The sequence below is a fragment of the Dermacentor variabilis genome, chromosome 10, assembly GCF_050947875.1.
Source record: "Dermacentor variabilis isolate Ectoservices chromosome 10, ASM5094787v1, whole genome shotgun sequence".
Classification (NCBI taxonomy): Eukaryota; Metazoa; Arthropoda; class Arachnida; order Ixodida; family Ixodidae; genus Dermacentor; species Dermacentor variabilis.
In genome coordinates, this window is record NC_134577.1 from 99259019 (window position 1) to 99275345 (window position 16327).

At 46.1% G+C, this 16327-nt stretch overlaps 1 protein-coding gene across 1 annotated transcript in view; it reads left to right on the forward strand.

The window, feature by feature from the left end:
- Positions 1-16327, forward strand: part of LOC142559350 (uncharacterized) — a 99180-nt gene that overhangs the window by 24084 nt on the left and 58769 nt on the right. Inside the window, exon 3 of the mRNA XM_075670963.1 lies at positions 4778-4932. Coding sequence (XP_075527078.1) covers positions 4778-4932 — 155 coding nt within the window. The remainder of the gene's footprint in view (positions 1-4777; positions 4933-16327) is intronic.

Below are 16327 nucleotides of genomic sequence, written 5' to 3' on the forward strand. Positions count from 1 at the left end.
TTTGCCAGTTGGTACACCATGCAGGTACTCATTTCAGTGCATTGTTTAGGATTACATGTTCATCTGGTGAAGAATTTTCTTTCTACAGTATACAGTCGCCAGTGAGGAGCTTTATGTTGACGTGAATTTCAGCGGGCAAGTCGTTAATATAAATTAAACATAGTGCAGGTGCTACAACGCTGCACTGGGGCACACGAGAGGTAACCTGAGTTAGTTTAGAATTCGTATGGTTAATCTGCACAAATTGTGCCCGGTTAGTCAAGTAGTTCCTTACTCATTCGCTAATGGACCCCTTCCCGAAACTGTGCTCATGTTTTAACACCAGTTCCTGCATGTGAAACGCGATCGAATGCTTTTGGAAAATTGAGGAAAATCTGTTTGGTTTTGGTCGCCTCTGTTACTGGACATATCATGGCTTAATTAAACTAGTTGAGTGATTGTGGAAGAACCTTGACGAAGCCAATACTGAACCATAGATAAAATGCGATTTTGTTCGAGATAAGTATTTGTAAGGATGGTGTACTCAACGAGTTTACACAATCATTTTTAAAAACTTTTCGTGAGTAAACAAACAGGGACGAAGAAGAGGAGCAACACAAGGACGAGCGCTTCCTTGTGTTGCTCCTCTTCTCCGTCCCTGTTTGTTTGCGCACAAAAAGTATTTCGAAAAGTGAATCTGTTCCAACTAGGCTGACTCGCACTTATGCTAGTTTACACAAGGTGCTTGTGAGACAGATGGGCCTAAATTCAAGGGCTCATTTTTATCGCCTTACTTGTGTTCTGGCGTAATTTTAGCGGTTTTGCAGTGATTTCCTAAAGCACATGAGGATAAAGATTTGTCATACATTAAGGTTAAATAATGAGATATTAGCCCAGCATATCTTTCAAGAAAGTTATTTGAATTCTCGCTGGTGCTGGGTTTTTCTTATTCTCTAAATACAGCAATAGAATTTTTACGGCGAACCGTGTTGCAGTTAAAGGTCCCAGGAACAGAAAGATGTGAAGTGCGGCAAGTTGTCGTCTACTGTAAAAATTGGTTTAAAGTAGTCATTTAAATAGGTCAGCGCCGGCTTCATTCTCTTTCCGCGTAATTTCGATACTGGCGTTAGATGTTGGCAAGACGTGGTTCCAGGGTTTGTGAGTAGATGATTTCAAAAAGTCACCGAGAGTGTTTTGAAAGTACATGCCCTTAGCTGCCTTTATTTTAGCTTTTATAATATGTATGGCCACAGTGAGGATTTGTTTGAAGTTTGCCTGAGCATTCTTCTTCAAACTGTTTGAAACGTCACTTGTAGCCTGATGGGCAGAGGTGGTGTACAGAGGCTTTTCCTCCGAGGCCTTATCTGTTCTTCCGGGGCAAAACATAAACTTCTGCCAGATTCCCCGGTTTTAACGTTGCGATATGCACATTCGCAGAAAGTGTCCTCGCGTTCTACGCTGCTCACAGGTGCTCCAGCGTTGTCGACGGTCCTCATTTCGATGCAGCTCCAGGCTGCATCGTGCACACATTGTGTTGTCTACGACTTTACTCGCTTGAGCTGCTCGCCTTGATGTCTTACGAGTATTTGTGTTCAGGAAGTGCACTGTAACGATTTTATGGTGGCGATCCGTAAAAATAGGGTGTGCAGTATTTGCGCGTGTTAAGCGGCGAGTTCTCAGCAGAAGACGCGAAGTCCTTGGCATCTTGCCAGATCAACTTCCGACATGTCAACAGTTGACGCCTGACACTTTCATCAAGCAGTGGATGAACAATGCTGTACCTTATCATGCGTTCTAGCGTAGTCCAGAAATTTGAGTTTTCTGCGAGACGCCCGAGTCGAGGCTGGGAATTCTAGAACACTCTCACCTCCGAGCTGCGTCCTCATGAACAAATTGTAGCTCGCCACCATCTCGTGCACTTATTAAATCTCCAGATCATTTACCACGTCGGAGTACCACAGTTCATCTGCTTTTTAATGCTTAACCATTCTAGGCCACTCACCCAAACAGTCTGTCCGTGGTTTGTTGGTCCATCGGGGTAACGCAAATCACAATACGCTCCATAAAGAAAAAGAGAAGTAATTCGACATAAATATTCGAACAAAAAAGTTGGCGGTGGTGAGTTTCGAACCTACGAGCCCACGCTCAGAAGTCACTGGACTAAAACACGCTTGCAGAAGACGAATATAACTGAACCATGTGAATGTGTTATCGCGCAATATAGACGGACAAACAGTCACAGGGTTGATAAGGAGTGATGAGGGGTTATATGGGCCTGATCGGCTGTTGATGATGGTTCGACGCAGTTGGACATGCTGAATAGCTATAAGGGCTCATAATGGAGCAATTCTGATACGGTTCACAAAGACCAATCAGAGTTCATAAGGGTCGTATCAAGTCCGATAAGGTTAACGACCGATAAGGGTTGAGAAGTGTCCGATCGTGTCCTATAAGGGGTCGATAAGTGTTGGAGCGATTCTGATGAGGCTGATAACTGTAGATAAGGGTCGATGAAGGCTGGATCGAGTCTGATAAGTTTAATAGCCACAGGTAAGGGTTGATAACGGTTTATATACTGGTTGGATGAAAAGCCAAAACATGAGAAAGCCAATAAATCGCACATACTGACACGTGTACTTATTTATCTTTTTCTCGGGGACTGAATTTCACCCACCCACAACTTCAAGTTATGGCTCAGCGCAAGATGTGTCCGCATGGTTGGAACTATCTGGAATATTATTGGCGATTCTATCCGTTGTCTCTTGTCTCCGAAGCTTGTTGATCTGATTGCATGTAGTACTTTCTGGAAGACACGCGGTCACCAGCGACATGGAACCTTCGATGACTTATGTTTAAAAGCCGACACGATTGACCGGCAGATTAGATTTCCACGATTGCTGACTGTACTCGCCGTTATCGTCGTGCGTTGTGTGTAACTTTTGTGGGCACAGGTTTGTTAAATAAAAAGCCAAGTTATTCGCCGTTTTCCTGTGTTTTTCGCCGTCACTACTACGCGACAATATAATGAGCCCTCTGCTGCTTCGTCAATCACGGTAAACGTACGTCGTGTCTAATGCGTGGAGATGAGCAAGTGACACAATTCTTACGCATACTTAGACAACTCCGTTGGAGTATTTGCATAATTTTTTTTCGGGTGGCAGCGCCCTTGCAGCACTAGACAGGTTTAATTGAACGTTAGCCTAACAGCGCGTTTAAGGGAAGTAGAATTACCATTCCACAAAGAAACTTTGCAGAAAGCGAGTTTTAGTATAGTGTGGTAGCGACGTTTCCGGGCGGGATGCTATTTATTACACTTAAAATTTTACATCCATATCTACCTAAGTGATTCTATCTATTCGCCAAGTTAGCTTGTCCGCAATTAAAGCCGGGAGCTCGCTGTACTTATGCTTTCCATGTCTGCCGATCCGTGGTTAAATCTATACAAGCAGTACAAGTTGTCGGCCATGACCTTCGAGATCTCCAGATGTCAAAGCCTCTAGGCTTCGGCGCGTTCGAAACTAGAAGCCATCTTGAAAGCTCTGCAAGTTTATCCATAATACGCTGTCGTCGAAGCGGCCTGAGACTAAGTGAAAGCCGCCTACACAGTCACTCGCTGCGAAAGAAATTAATTTTACATGAGCAATGCCAATTTCACTTCGAAGCAGGCGGCCTGGACTGCCGCCATGCTTTATGTAATCTGCGTAAACCACGCAAAGACGGTACCGTTAAATCGGAGAAATAGCTTGCGTACGCTGAACGCAATGTGTCGTTTAGCGTTCTGCGCATGCGCATTTCAATCCCGCTCAACCGCTCTTACGCTAAATTAAACCTGCCTACTTTGATTGCACTGTCGGCAAGTAACATCACCAGTGACGCCCAGCGTTTTCCATCGTCGGTGACTGCGTTCGCTTCGAAATGCGCCTCGAAATACCAAGCTTCTTGAGCCTTTCGAAATTTCGTCAAATGAATGGATGGTATATCCCGCTTGTATGAGGGAATCAGTCCGTCGAGGCCATCCTCGTTGCCATGCACTGCTGCCTCGCGGGAAGGAATCACAGCTCGATAATTCATATCCGTCAATGAATTAATTTTTTTTTTACTCGAAAGCGGTTCTTTTGATGCCGCCCTCTGCGGGGACGGTCTAGTGCACACGGCTGATCGCGATGCCGAATGCACGCCGGATGTCGCCAAGGTGATCGGTACAAGAGACGCAAAAACGTGCACCACCAGCTTCACGACATTTTGTGCACTTGACGCTGCCGGTTGCTAGACACTCGGTCGAGGGTTGCTGGAGGTATCTGTGCAGTGTGCTATGCAATTGTTGTCCATAGCTCCGGCAGGGTGTTAAGTTTGTTCTTGTACAGTCATCCTTTGATGACAGCCCGCATACGTCATTTGACGAGCTGCAGGTCTTGCGCTATCATATCGTACGTGATTTTGCGATGACATTCACAATAATCGCCACAATTTCGTTAATTTTCTCACTGTACTGTTACGTTCGAACGCCCAGTACATGCAACTCATCAGTAAAGTTGGCTGATTGTACGCTTGTCAAAGGAAAACGCGTCCATTTGCTCTGCACTCATGCTTACGCTCTCTGGCCGCACCTGTGCCCTGTGCCATAAAACCATAAAAGCCGTTCGTCATCTACCTTCATGCGTTTCCTTTATCAGTCAACAGCGATGTGAGTAGTGCTTGAAAATAAGTTTCGTTGTTCTGATCACTATCGTTACTACCGTCATTAGTTTTATCACTGTTCGTGCTGCTCATGCATTCGCACACCTCTCTACTTGCCCAGCCTCATACAAAGCCACAAGGTGTGCGTGGAAAACGTCAAGAAGGTAAGCAACTGCCCAAACGGCATCCCCATTCAGAGCAATCTTGACTACTTCGACAACGAGCTTCGCAAGGCCCCCAAGGAGAAGTGCTCCGTCTTCACGGAAAAGCGTACGGGTAAGACCAGTACTTTTACAAACGGACGCCAACCCTGCAGTCTCAAAGCGTGTGTGTGAATCGGGTCAAATGCTAACCGCTGTGCACATTTTAATTGCGTGTCCTCAGTAAGATAACGTCGAACATATATGAGTGCATTTTGCAAGTAGCATCAGTCATATATCACTTTTGGGACCAGTCGTGTAAGTCGTATAGCACTTTACCCTTAGTCGTGCGTCCCAAGCTAAATTATCTGATTGCCCAACTGCAGTGAACTAACAATAATTCAAGTTCAAAGTCAGAATTAATTCAAGGTTTACGATGATAGATTTCCGCCCACAAAGTGTAGAGAAACTAGGAGTGCATGCAACAATTTTTGCACGATCTTACAATATTTCTCTTCACTAGCTTGTTTAGAGCAGCGCGCACTATTCACATGCATGACCGTACCGGCTATTATGGCGACAGAATAGCGATGGCTGTGGAATAGCGATTTGTGATCAATTTTTTTAGTGAGTACAGTTTTTTACTACTTCGAAGCAAAGGACATAAATAGTCTAAAAATGAAGCCGATTAAATATATTATTGATCTTCTTAGCCCGTGTGTGACACATATTTACAACTTTTCCTTACGAACAGGCATTTCCAACATAATATGAAGAATGCTAAGGTGACGTTAATATACAAAAGTAGAGATAAAAACATTATCGGGAATTATAGACCTATTTCAGTCCTTCCCCACCCCGTAGGGGCGTCTGGGTCAGCAGGCGTTTGGTGTGTTGCGACAACACGTACCCGAGCACACGAGGGTTGGACCCTCCCGCGTGTAGCCGTGCGCGGCTTAGCCGTGTCTGGGAAAGGGTGGATCCTAGAGGTTGAGCCGATGCTAGGTGTCTGGACCTTTAAGGCCCCCCGGCGGAGGCAACACACCTCTTTGATCTCTGCTTCAGATAGACGGCACCCCTGGACTGACCCACCCGGGGAAATCGGTAGTTGCCTTTTCCTGTCTCTCTCTCCCTCCAGCCTACGTCCTTCTCTTACTTTTCATCTTTCCTGTCTTCTCCTAGCTTCCGCTTACTTCCACTTTTTCCTGGCAGCAAGGGTTAACGTTGTGTGCGTAGCCAACCTAGGTTATATCATATTCGGTTATAGTAATTACGTACAGCTGGCGTTTGCAGGACCCGTTTTTACAGTTCCTGTAACGCCCCCTTGTAGGGCTCCACGGTGGGCGGCTGGCGTTATTGCCGAAATCTACACATTCCTCTATGAATAATTCCTTCCCTCCACTGCCTGATTGCCCTCAGAAAAGAGGGCGCACCGATGAAGTTTTCCAGTTTTTTTGGCCGGCAAAAAGAACCCTTCCCGCGTTTCCATGTCATTCATTCTGCAAAACCAGATAAGCCAGTACGAACAATCTTACCCTTCCTTGTTTCCAAGTCATTGACTGGTGTTTTTGGTCCAGGTTATAAGGGGTCGAGGATGGCAAGCGGTGATCTCCTGTTGGAGCTCCGCGATCAGAAACAATATGAGAAATTGCCAAAAATAGTGTCATTTGGGGAAACCCAAATAATTATAACCCCGCACCACGCGATGAACAATAGCCGCGACCCACCGTGGTTGCTCAGTGGCTATGGTGTTGGGCTGCTGAGCACGAGGTCGCGGGATCGAATCCCGGCCACGGCGGCCACATTTCGATGGGGGCGAAATGCGAAAACACCCGTGTGCTTAGATTTAGGTGCACGTTAAAGAACCCCAGGTGGTCAAAATTTCCGGAGTCCTCCACTACGGCGTGCCTCATAATCAGAAAGTGGTTTTGGCACGTAAAACCCCAAATATTATTATTATTAACACAAGCCGCGGTGTTGTCTCCGACGATGACTTGCTCGATCTCACTGAGGCTAAACTCTTGGAGGCCTTCAGTGACCAGAATGTTATCAGTGTTAAAAAATTAAGATGAGGCGTGACTGTAAAGAAATCAAAACCAAGCACCTGATACTCACATTCGGTTCAAGTATTCTGCCCGAGTCTGTAGAGGCCGGGTACATCAAGCTTCGTGTTAGGCCATATGAGCCAAATCCGCTCAGATGTTTCAAATGCCAACGTTTCGGCCACAGTTCACAGAGCTGCCGGGGCCGTCAAACATGTGCGCAATGCAGTGCCCATGAACACACTCCTGAATCTTGTGAGAACACTCTCCATAGTGTAAACTGTGAAGGCGAACACGCCGCGTACACGCGGTCGCGCCCGTCTTGGAAAAAAGAAAAGGAAATAGTCAGAACCAAATTGAAAGAAAATATATCGTTCAAGGAGGCACGCAGGCTGGTGATATACCTGCCTAAGATCAGCTTTGCCGAAGTGGCGCGTCAGGGGGCAGCGCCACAACGGTCTCCGGCGGCTGTCCGACTCACAGCCGGTCAGGCGGCAGTAACGCCATCCGCCTCCCCGGAGGCTGCAGCTAGCGCTGCTACGCCAACCTAGCGGAAGGGGCCATCTACCTCCAGGCAGGTGCTCCCAAAAGCCTCGTCCAACGTTCCGAGGCCTTCACGCCAAGCAAAGCGCTCGGAAGAGCGCGTGTTCAGCGCCTCGCAAGAGGCGATGGACACAACCACCAACAAGATGGCGCCACCAGCGCCTAAGGAGCGGCGAGGCGCTCTAGATCGCTCCAAATGAGACAAAACTCCCGTCACGGCGCCTGAAAAAGGCCCGTGAGCTAATCCTCGTCTCTTAAACACGCAGCGCCCAACACATATAGCATAACGGATACACAAATACTACAATGGAATGTTGGAGGACTTCTGCATAACCTCGACGAAATTAGAGAAATAATACACAAACACAAACCCAAGTTGCTGTGTATTCAAGAGACGCACCTCAAACCTACCAATACAAATTTTCTTCGAAACTACACCACATTCCGCAAAGACCGTGAGAGGCTAATGCCTCCGGCGGTGTAGCAATAATAGCCGACAAGGCGGTAGTGGCCGACCCGTCGCCCTTAACACGCCCCTTGAGGCAGTGTCAGTTCATGCCATCCTTTTTAATGAAATAGTAACTGTGTGTTCCACTTATATACCGCCAAACCAGCGTCTCGAGAAAACAGACTTTTATAACCTTGTTGACCAGCTCCCCGAGCCTTACATACTCGTGGGAGCTATTAACGCTCATAACACAATGTGGCGAGACTCGCGATGCGACGCGAGAGGTCGACTCATTGAAATTTTCCTTTTAACCTCCGCTGCGTGTCTCTTTAACAAGAAAGAACCAACGTATTATAATACCAATCATAACTCGTACTCATCAATATATCTGGCGATCGGCTACGCTTCCATCCTTTCTGATTTAGAATGGTATGTAGTTAAAAACCCATTCGGAAGTGATCATATCCCAGTAACGCTGAACTTCGTAAAGAAACATGACTTGCATCCACACTTCCATCGCTGGAAACTGGCCTCATCTGACTGGAAACGTTTTAGGGAATCCACCCACATATCACGAGATTTTATAGATAATTTTACTATAAATCATGCTGTTTCATACTTCACCGATTTTATCATTGACGCCGCTGAAAAGTCCATTCCTCAAAAAAGAGGCACTTCATCCAAAATACGGGTCCCCTGGTGGAATGACGATTGTAGAGAGGCGGAAGAGACAAAATAAAGCTTGGAGCAAACTACGCGAAAGTCCTATAGCAGAAAATCTAATAGAATTTAAACAGGTTAAATCACAGGGAAGAAGGACGCGACGACTGGCAAAGAGGGCAAGCACGCAGAGGTTTCTCTCTGGTATAAATTCGTATACTCAAGAATCTAAAGTATGGGATGGGCTGAAAAGGCTTAAGGGGCAAGAAATTCGTCCGTTGCCCCTTGTAAACGGTGAAGCAAACCGTTTGGAAGACCAAGCAGACGCCCTTGGCGAACACTTCCAGCACGTTTCCAGTTCTAACCATTACTCCAAGGCATTTCCAAAACACAAACAAGTAGCAGAACGCAAGGCTATCGACCGCAAATGCAGACAGAACGAACCCTTCAACGCGCCTTTTAACATCGCCGAGTTGAGAGCCTCCCTGTCTGCATGTCAGAGATCCGCCCCTGGACCGGATAGGATCATGTACGACATTATTGAACACCTCCACAGTGATACCCAAATTACTCTGCTAGCACTTTTTAATTGCACTTACAAGTTGTGTATGCAAACTTTTTGAAAAAAATCATAAACCGTCGACTTTTACACTTCCTTGAATAAATTAAATTTCTTGATGCATATCAGAATAGTTTTAGAGTAGGACGATCTACAACCGACCATCTAGTGCGCATGGAAGCAAACATTCGCGGCGCCTTCGTGCACAAACAGTCCTTCTTATCCGTGTTTCTCGGCATAGAAAAGGCGTACGATACAACTTGGCCCTACGGTATCCTGCGTGACCTATCGACGATGGGCATCCGCGGCACTATGTTAAACATTATAGAAAGCTACCTGCACAACCGTACATTCCGAGTGAAAATAGGTAATGCGCTGTCGCATGTATTCATTCAGGAAACTGGGGTACCCCAGGGAGGTGTACTGAGCTGCGAGCTCTTTCTTGTTAAAATGAACACGCTCCGCAAAACATTACCCCCATCTATTTTTTATTCCGTCTCCGTAGACGACATACAGGTAGGTTTCAAATCCTGCAACCAAACAGTCTGTGAGAGGCAGGTACAACAGTGCTTGAACAGTCTCCAAGTGGGCAGACGAAAACGGGTTCAAAATGAACCCCAACAAAAGTTCTTGCGTTCTTTTCTCCAGAAAAAAGGGCTTGCTGCAGATCCCATTGTTGAAATCTATGGGAAACGAATACCTGTAAATAAGGAACAGAAATTTTTAGGTGTTATACTTGACTTCAGGCTTACATTCATTGCCCCGCAGGGGCGTCTGCGTCAGCAGGCGTTTAGTGTGTTGCAACACCTCGTACCCGAGCACGCGAGGGGTGGACCCTCCCGCTTGTAACCGTGCACGGCTAAGCCGTGTCCGGGGAAAGGAGGATCCGGGGTTTGAGCCAATGCGGGGTGTTCGGACCTTTAAGGCCCCTCGGCGGCGGCAACACACCCCTTTGGCCTCTGCTTCACGTACACGGCACCCCGGCCTGACCCACCCGGGGGAAATCGGTAGTCGCCGTTTCCTGTCCTCCTCTCCGGTCTTCGTCTTTCCCTTTCGCCTTTTACATCTTTCCTGTCTTCTATTCATTTCTTTTAATTTCCTATTTTTTGGGCGGCAAGGGTTAATCTTGTATAATATATCCAGTCTTGGGTATATATATATTAGGTTATATTAGGAATGTACCACTGGCGTATGCAGGATAGCATATTTCTAATCCTGTGACGTCCCCAGGTTAGGCTCCGAGGTGGGTGGCTGGCATTCTTGCCGAATACAGTAACCATATATATGGCTTCTAGTTTCCCCCCACTCCCTGATCGCTCCCTGAAGAGGGGGCGCACCGATGAAACTTTCAACTTTCTCTTAAAACCGAAAGAAAATTTTCCTAAATACCATGTAATACATAGCATGAAACCAAGACAGTTCGCACAATATCCCCATTTGTGGTCGCAAAATGTCTGACTGAAGCAATTGGCTCTGGTTACAAAGTAACTAAGATGGGAAGCGGCGACCTTCTTCTGGAAGTGCGTGACAAGCTTCAATACAGCAAATTGACTAAACTTGTTGCGTTTCGTGACATTCCTCTCTCTGTGGGCTCCCACTGGTCTAAAACACTGTGCGTGGTGTCATTTCTGATAACGACCTCCTTGAACTTAGTGCGAGCGAGCTGTTGGAAGGATGGCAAGACCAAAACGTGGAAAAGGTGCAACGAAATAACTTAAGGCGCGACGACAAGGAAATTCCACTAAAACATCTAGTAATAACGTTTGGAACAAGTGAAGTACGTGATTAGTTAGAGACGGCATATAGTAAACTACGTGTACGCCCGTACATTCCCAATCCGCGCCGATGTTTCAAGTGTCAGCGTTTTGGCCATGCGTCTCAGAGCTGCCGAGGGAGCGCTACTTGTGCAAAATGTGCATCTAAAGACCCCAAATCAGACAACTATTCTTCCACAACCCACTGCGCTAACTGTGACGGAGGCCACCCCGCCTATTCACGATCATGCCCGTCATCGAAGAAAGAAAAACAAATAATCGAACTGAAGGTCAAACTAAACATTTCTTTTCCAGAAGCGCGCAAGCGTTTTAGTGTCCACAACCAATCGAATCCGTCGTACAGTGATGTGACGCGCCGGGGGGCAGTGCCACATCTTCTGGCGGCCGTGCAAGTCACACAGAGTGTGATTGCGGTTACGCCATCAGCCCCCTTGGCAGGAGCAGCCACTACTCTACCGCCCCCTACCACGAAGGGCCAGCAGACCTCCGAGCCTGCCGGTCCCAGGGCCACTGCTCGTGCAGACAGGCCCGAAAAACTCCCGAGAGTGCCCGCTGAACGGGCGTCATCCAGCGCCTCTGACGATGCGATGGACGTAACAAAATCTTCTCCGGCGTCTCAGACGCCGAAGGAACGGCGTTGCTCCCTGGAGCGCGCCAACAAAAAAGAAATACCCCGCATCAAGGGGCCTGGAAAGGCCTCTTGAGCCAACCTAATTGATATCTCTTGACGCGCACCATAAAACACTTCCAATATGGCCACACAGGTAATGCATTGTAATGTGAGAGGTCTAATACACAATCTTGATGACATTAAGGAACTCCTTCACAAGTTTAATCCAAGGGTGCTGTGTGTGCAAGAGACAGACCTCAATCCTTCACGTAGTAACTTTCTCAAACAATATGCCATTTATCGCAAAGATCGCAGTGACGCCTACGCCTCGTCAGGCGGTGTTGCTATTATAGTTGATAAGGGTATCGCCTGTAAGCATATACATCTGCAAACGCCCCTTGAGGCAGTGGCGATCGGAGCCCTGCTATTTGATAAGCTAGTTACTGTTAGCTCTCTCTACATTTCTCCGAGCCATAAACTTTCCAGAACAGAATTCGAGAGCTTTATCGCAGAAGTCCCCGAACCTTACATTGTAGTAGGCGATTTGAATGCACGCAACACCCTCTGGGGAGGTTCTCGTTGTGATACGAGAGGGCGCTTAATAAAAAACTTTCTTTTATCTTCCAATGCATGCCTGCTAAACAAGAAGGAACCCACATTCTACAGCGTGGCGAACAAAACGTTTTCATCTATTGACTTAAGCATAACATCAAGTACACTAGTACCATACCTGGAGTGGAACGTGATCAAAAATTTATATGGGAGTGACCATTTCAAAATTGTCTTAAAATTAACAAAAAGCGATAAGTTTTCACAACATCTGCCCCGTTGGAAGGTCGACTGTGCTGACTGGAAACGATACAGAGAGCTGACACATTTGGCCTGGGATGACATCTGTACTCTCTCAATCGATGATAGAGTATCATATCTGACGGCATTTATAACTGATGCAGCATCAATAAGTATCCCTCAAACGAATGGATCACCCTCTAAACGACGTATTTCTTGGTGGAATGAGCACTACGAGGAAGCCCACAAAAATCAATATAATGCTTGGAGTCGTCTTCGCGACTGCCCAACTACCGAGAACTTGATCAGCTTCAAGTAAACAAAATCAGAAGGTATGAGAACGTGCCGCCTTGCCAAAAGGGAAAGCTGTCAAAAATACATCTCTAGTAATAATTCATATACAGACGAAAGAGAAGCCTGGGACAGAGTAAACAAAATAAAAGGCCGCGAAACTCATCCTCTACCATTAGTAAACACGCAAACAGATAGTCTTGAGGACCAGGCACACTGTCAAGGAGCACATTTCGAGCACATTTCCATTACATCTCATTACACAGATACATTCCTAAAATTCCGGCGACAAACAGAACAGAGGACTCTGGGTGGGAAAGGCACATCCAATGAAGTATACAATCGTCCATTTGGAATGGCTGAGTTTCAAGCCTCACTGAACTGTTGCAACAAGTCCGCTCCAGGAAGTGACAGAATAGTGTATGAGGTGATCAGACACTTACACCCTGAAACCCAAAAAACACTACTGTCACTCTTCAATTCTATGTTCTCTGCTGGCTACATTCCTTCTGTCTGGAAAGAAACAATCGTGATCCCTATTCTCAAGGACGGCAAGGACCCTTCCTCACCCAACAGTTATAGGCCTATAGCTCTGACTAGTTGTCTATGTAAATTATTTGAAAAGATGATTAACCGTCGCATCATCCATTTTCTTGAAAGCAACAAGATACTCGATCCCTTTCAGTGCGGTTTTAGGGAGGGTAGATCCACAACAGATCACCTTGTCCGCATCGAGACAAATATGCGTGATGCCTTTGTCCACAAACAGTTCTTCGTGTCAGTATTTTAAATATGGAAAAGGCATACGACACAACCTGGCACTTCGCAATCCTCCGTGACCTGTCTGAAATGGGAGTTCGAGGCAGCTTGCTGAACGTGATTCAGAGTTACCTCTCCAATCGGACGTTCCTTGTTAGAGTTGGTAGCGTTCTGTCTCCTCCATTTACGCAAGAGGCCGGTGTTCCACAAGGTTGTGTGCTGAACTGCACTCTTTTTATTGTCAAAATTAACTCGATCCAGACTGCCATATCACATACTATGTTTTATTCTGTATACCCTTTTAGACAGTAAGCTGACTTTTGTACTGCACCTGAAGTATCTGAAATCAAAGTGCCTCCAGTCTATGAACCTGCTGAAGCTCTTGCCACGTACATCTTGGGGAAGCGGCAGGCGGTGCCTTTTAAAGCTGTAGAAAAGTCTAATATTAACACGCCTTGACTACGGAGCAATAGTCTACAATTCTGCCGTACCTAGTGGTCTGGAAATGCTAGATCCTATTCACCACTTAGGTATCCGCCTTGATACAGGCGCCTTGAGGACTAGCCCTGTGCAAAGGCTCTACGTCGAATCAAACGAGTGGTCATTGCACTACCAAAGGACATATTTCACTTTCTCCTACGCCATAAAAGTTAATTCAGATGTTAAACATCCTTGTTATTCCACTATACGCGACTTGTCCACTGCTAGGCTGTTTCGTAACCGCCCAGCCACTAGGCCTCCTCTGTCGTTCCGGTTGGAAGCACTCTCATAAAAAACAGGGGTCCCTCTTTTACACACTGTCCTAATGGCTCCTACACGGCTTCCATCGCCTTGGGAGTGGCAGACTATCCAATGTGACATCTCTTTCTTAGAATTATCGAAATGAGCCCCGGAGGCACACATATATTCGCATTTTCTGGAACTGAAGGAGAAGTACTCATGTGATGAATTTTGCACAGATGCTTCGAAGTCTCCAGCTGGTGTTGCTTGCGCAGCTCTGGGACCCTCACTTTCAACATCTTGACCACTAAACCCACACACCAGTATCTTTATAGCGGAAGCATACGCCATTCTTAAGGCTATTCAACACATACGGCTCCCAAATGTCGCTAAGGCTATTGACTTCACAGACTCATTAAGTGTAGTGAGAGCCCTAATTAGCTTACGAAAGCATAAGAATTCGGTTTTTAATGAGCTGTATAGGTTGTTATGATCCGCATATATGTGCAACCAAGCGATTATTCTATGCTGGGTACCTGGCCATAAAGGTATAAAAGGCAACGTAGCTGCTGACGAAAACGCTACGTCAGGGAGTTTTAGCGCCAGTGATGGAAATATCCCCATTCCTGCCAAAGACCTAAAGCCCTTTCTGTGCCGTAAATTGTGAAATCATTGGCAAGCAGAGTGGAATACACAAACATTGAATAAGTTTCACATTATAAAACCAAAATTGCGGAATTCGATAAGTGACAAAACAGCACGGTACAAGGAAGTACTTTGCCGATTAAGAATATGACACACCTAAAGCCCTTTCTGCGCCGTAAATTAAGGAATCATTGGCAAGCAGAGTGGGATACACTAACATTGAATAAGTTGCACATTATAAAACCTAAATTGCGGAATTGGATAAGAGACAAAACAGCACGGTACAAGGAAGTAGTTTGCCGATCAAAAATAGGACACACTTACAGTACTCACTCCTACCTCTTGACTGGCTGGGATCCTCCTACTTGTAATAGGTGCGGCGATAGCCTGACAGTCCTCCATGTTCTTATCCAGTGCCTTGCAATAGAAACAGAGAGGAAAAAGTATTTCCCTTCGGCAGATCGGGAAAATATACCTCTCCATCCTGCAATTTTTCTTAGTGGTGAACCAATCTTTAAACTGCAAATAGTCTTAGATTAGAAACCGACACCCTGAAAGTCACTTGGCCAGGCAATTTTTAGCACATGACTAACAGCCCTGCAATCAAGGGGTGTCTTGAAACTCTGGTGCTAGTGTTATGTTTTATTGCATAATGTTTTAACGAAAGCCCATTGGCACAGCCCACATCACTGCCTAGTCACCGTCATTATTTTAGCAACTATATATTCTACGCCATTTACAGCTACAGGTTTTAGGCCCTTTTACAGCCATGTGACATCTAACATGAGGAATTCATTCTGCATGCCATCCGTAATACATCGTCAACATTACCACTTGTCATGGCGCTGTTTGGCCAAACCTGGCCCTTGCGCCATAAAACACCACACATCATCATCATCAAGCTTACATTCCCATCCCACACATAAAATTTCTTAAAGCAAAATTTCTTAAAACGATGAACTTACTGAAAATCCTATCCCACGCAACATGGGGTATCGACAGAAAGCGTTTATTGAATCTTTACAGGAGCCTAGTTCGATCACGACTGGACTATGGTGCCGTGGTTTATCACTGTGCCGCCCCAAGCGCGCTAAAAATGTTAGATCCCGTCCACCACCTGGGTATCCGCCTGGCCACTGGCGCCTTTAGAACAAGCCCTGTCGAAAGCCTATACGTCGAGTCAGATGAGTGGTCACTCCATTTTTAGAGAACATACATCAACTTCACCTATTTTCTCAAAGTGCGCTCTAATATGGAGCATCCGTGTTTCCCGACAGTAAACGACTTGGCGTGTGAAAAACTTTTCCGTAACAGACCCTCTATGATACTTCCTTTGTCGCTGCGTGTAAGAGAACTTAGTGAAGAAATGGATGTCCCGATACTCAAACATCACCTAATGACTCCAGCTAATCTATTACCGCCCTGGGAGTGGCAGGGGATAGAATGTGACCTATCCTTTGTAGAGGTCTGGAAGCACGCCTCTGAGCATGAAATCGCTATGCATTTCCGTGAGCTTTAATCGAAGTACTCCTGCTACAAATTTTACACACACGCGTCCAAACCTCATGCTGGTGTATCCTGCGCTGCTGTTTGTCCCTCTTTTTCTGAATCTGATGTGTTGAACCCCCTAACAAGTATCTTCACTGCAGTAGCCTATGCACTACTGTCTGCGGTAAAACATATAAAGACA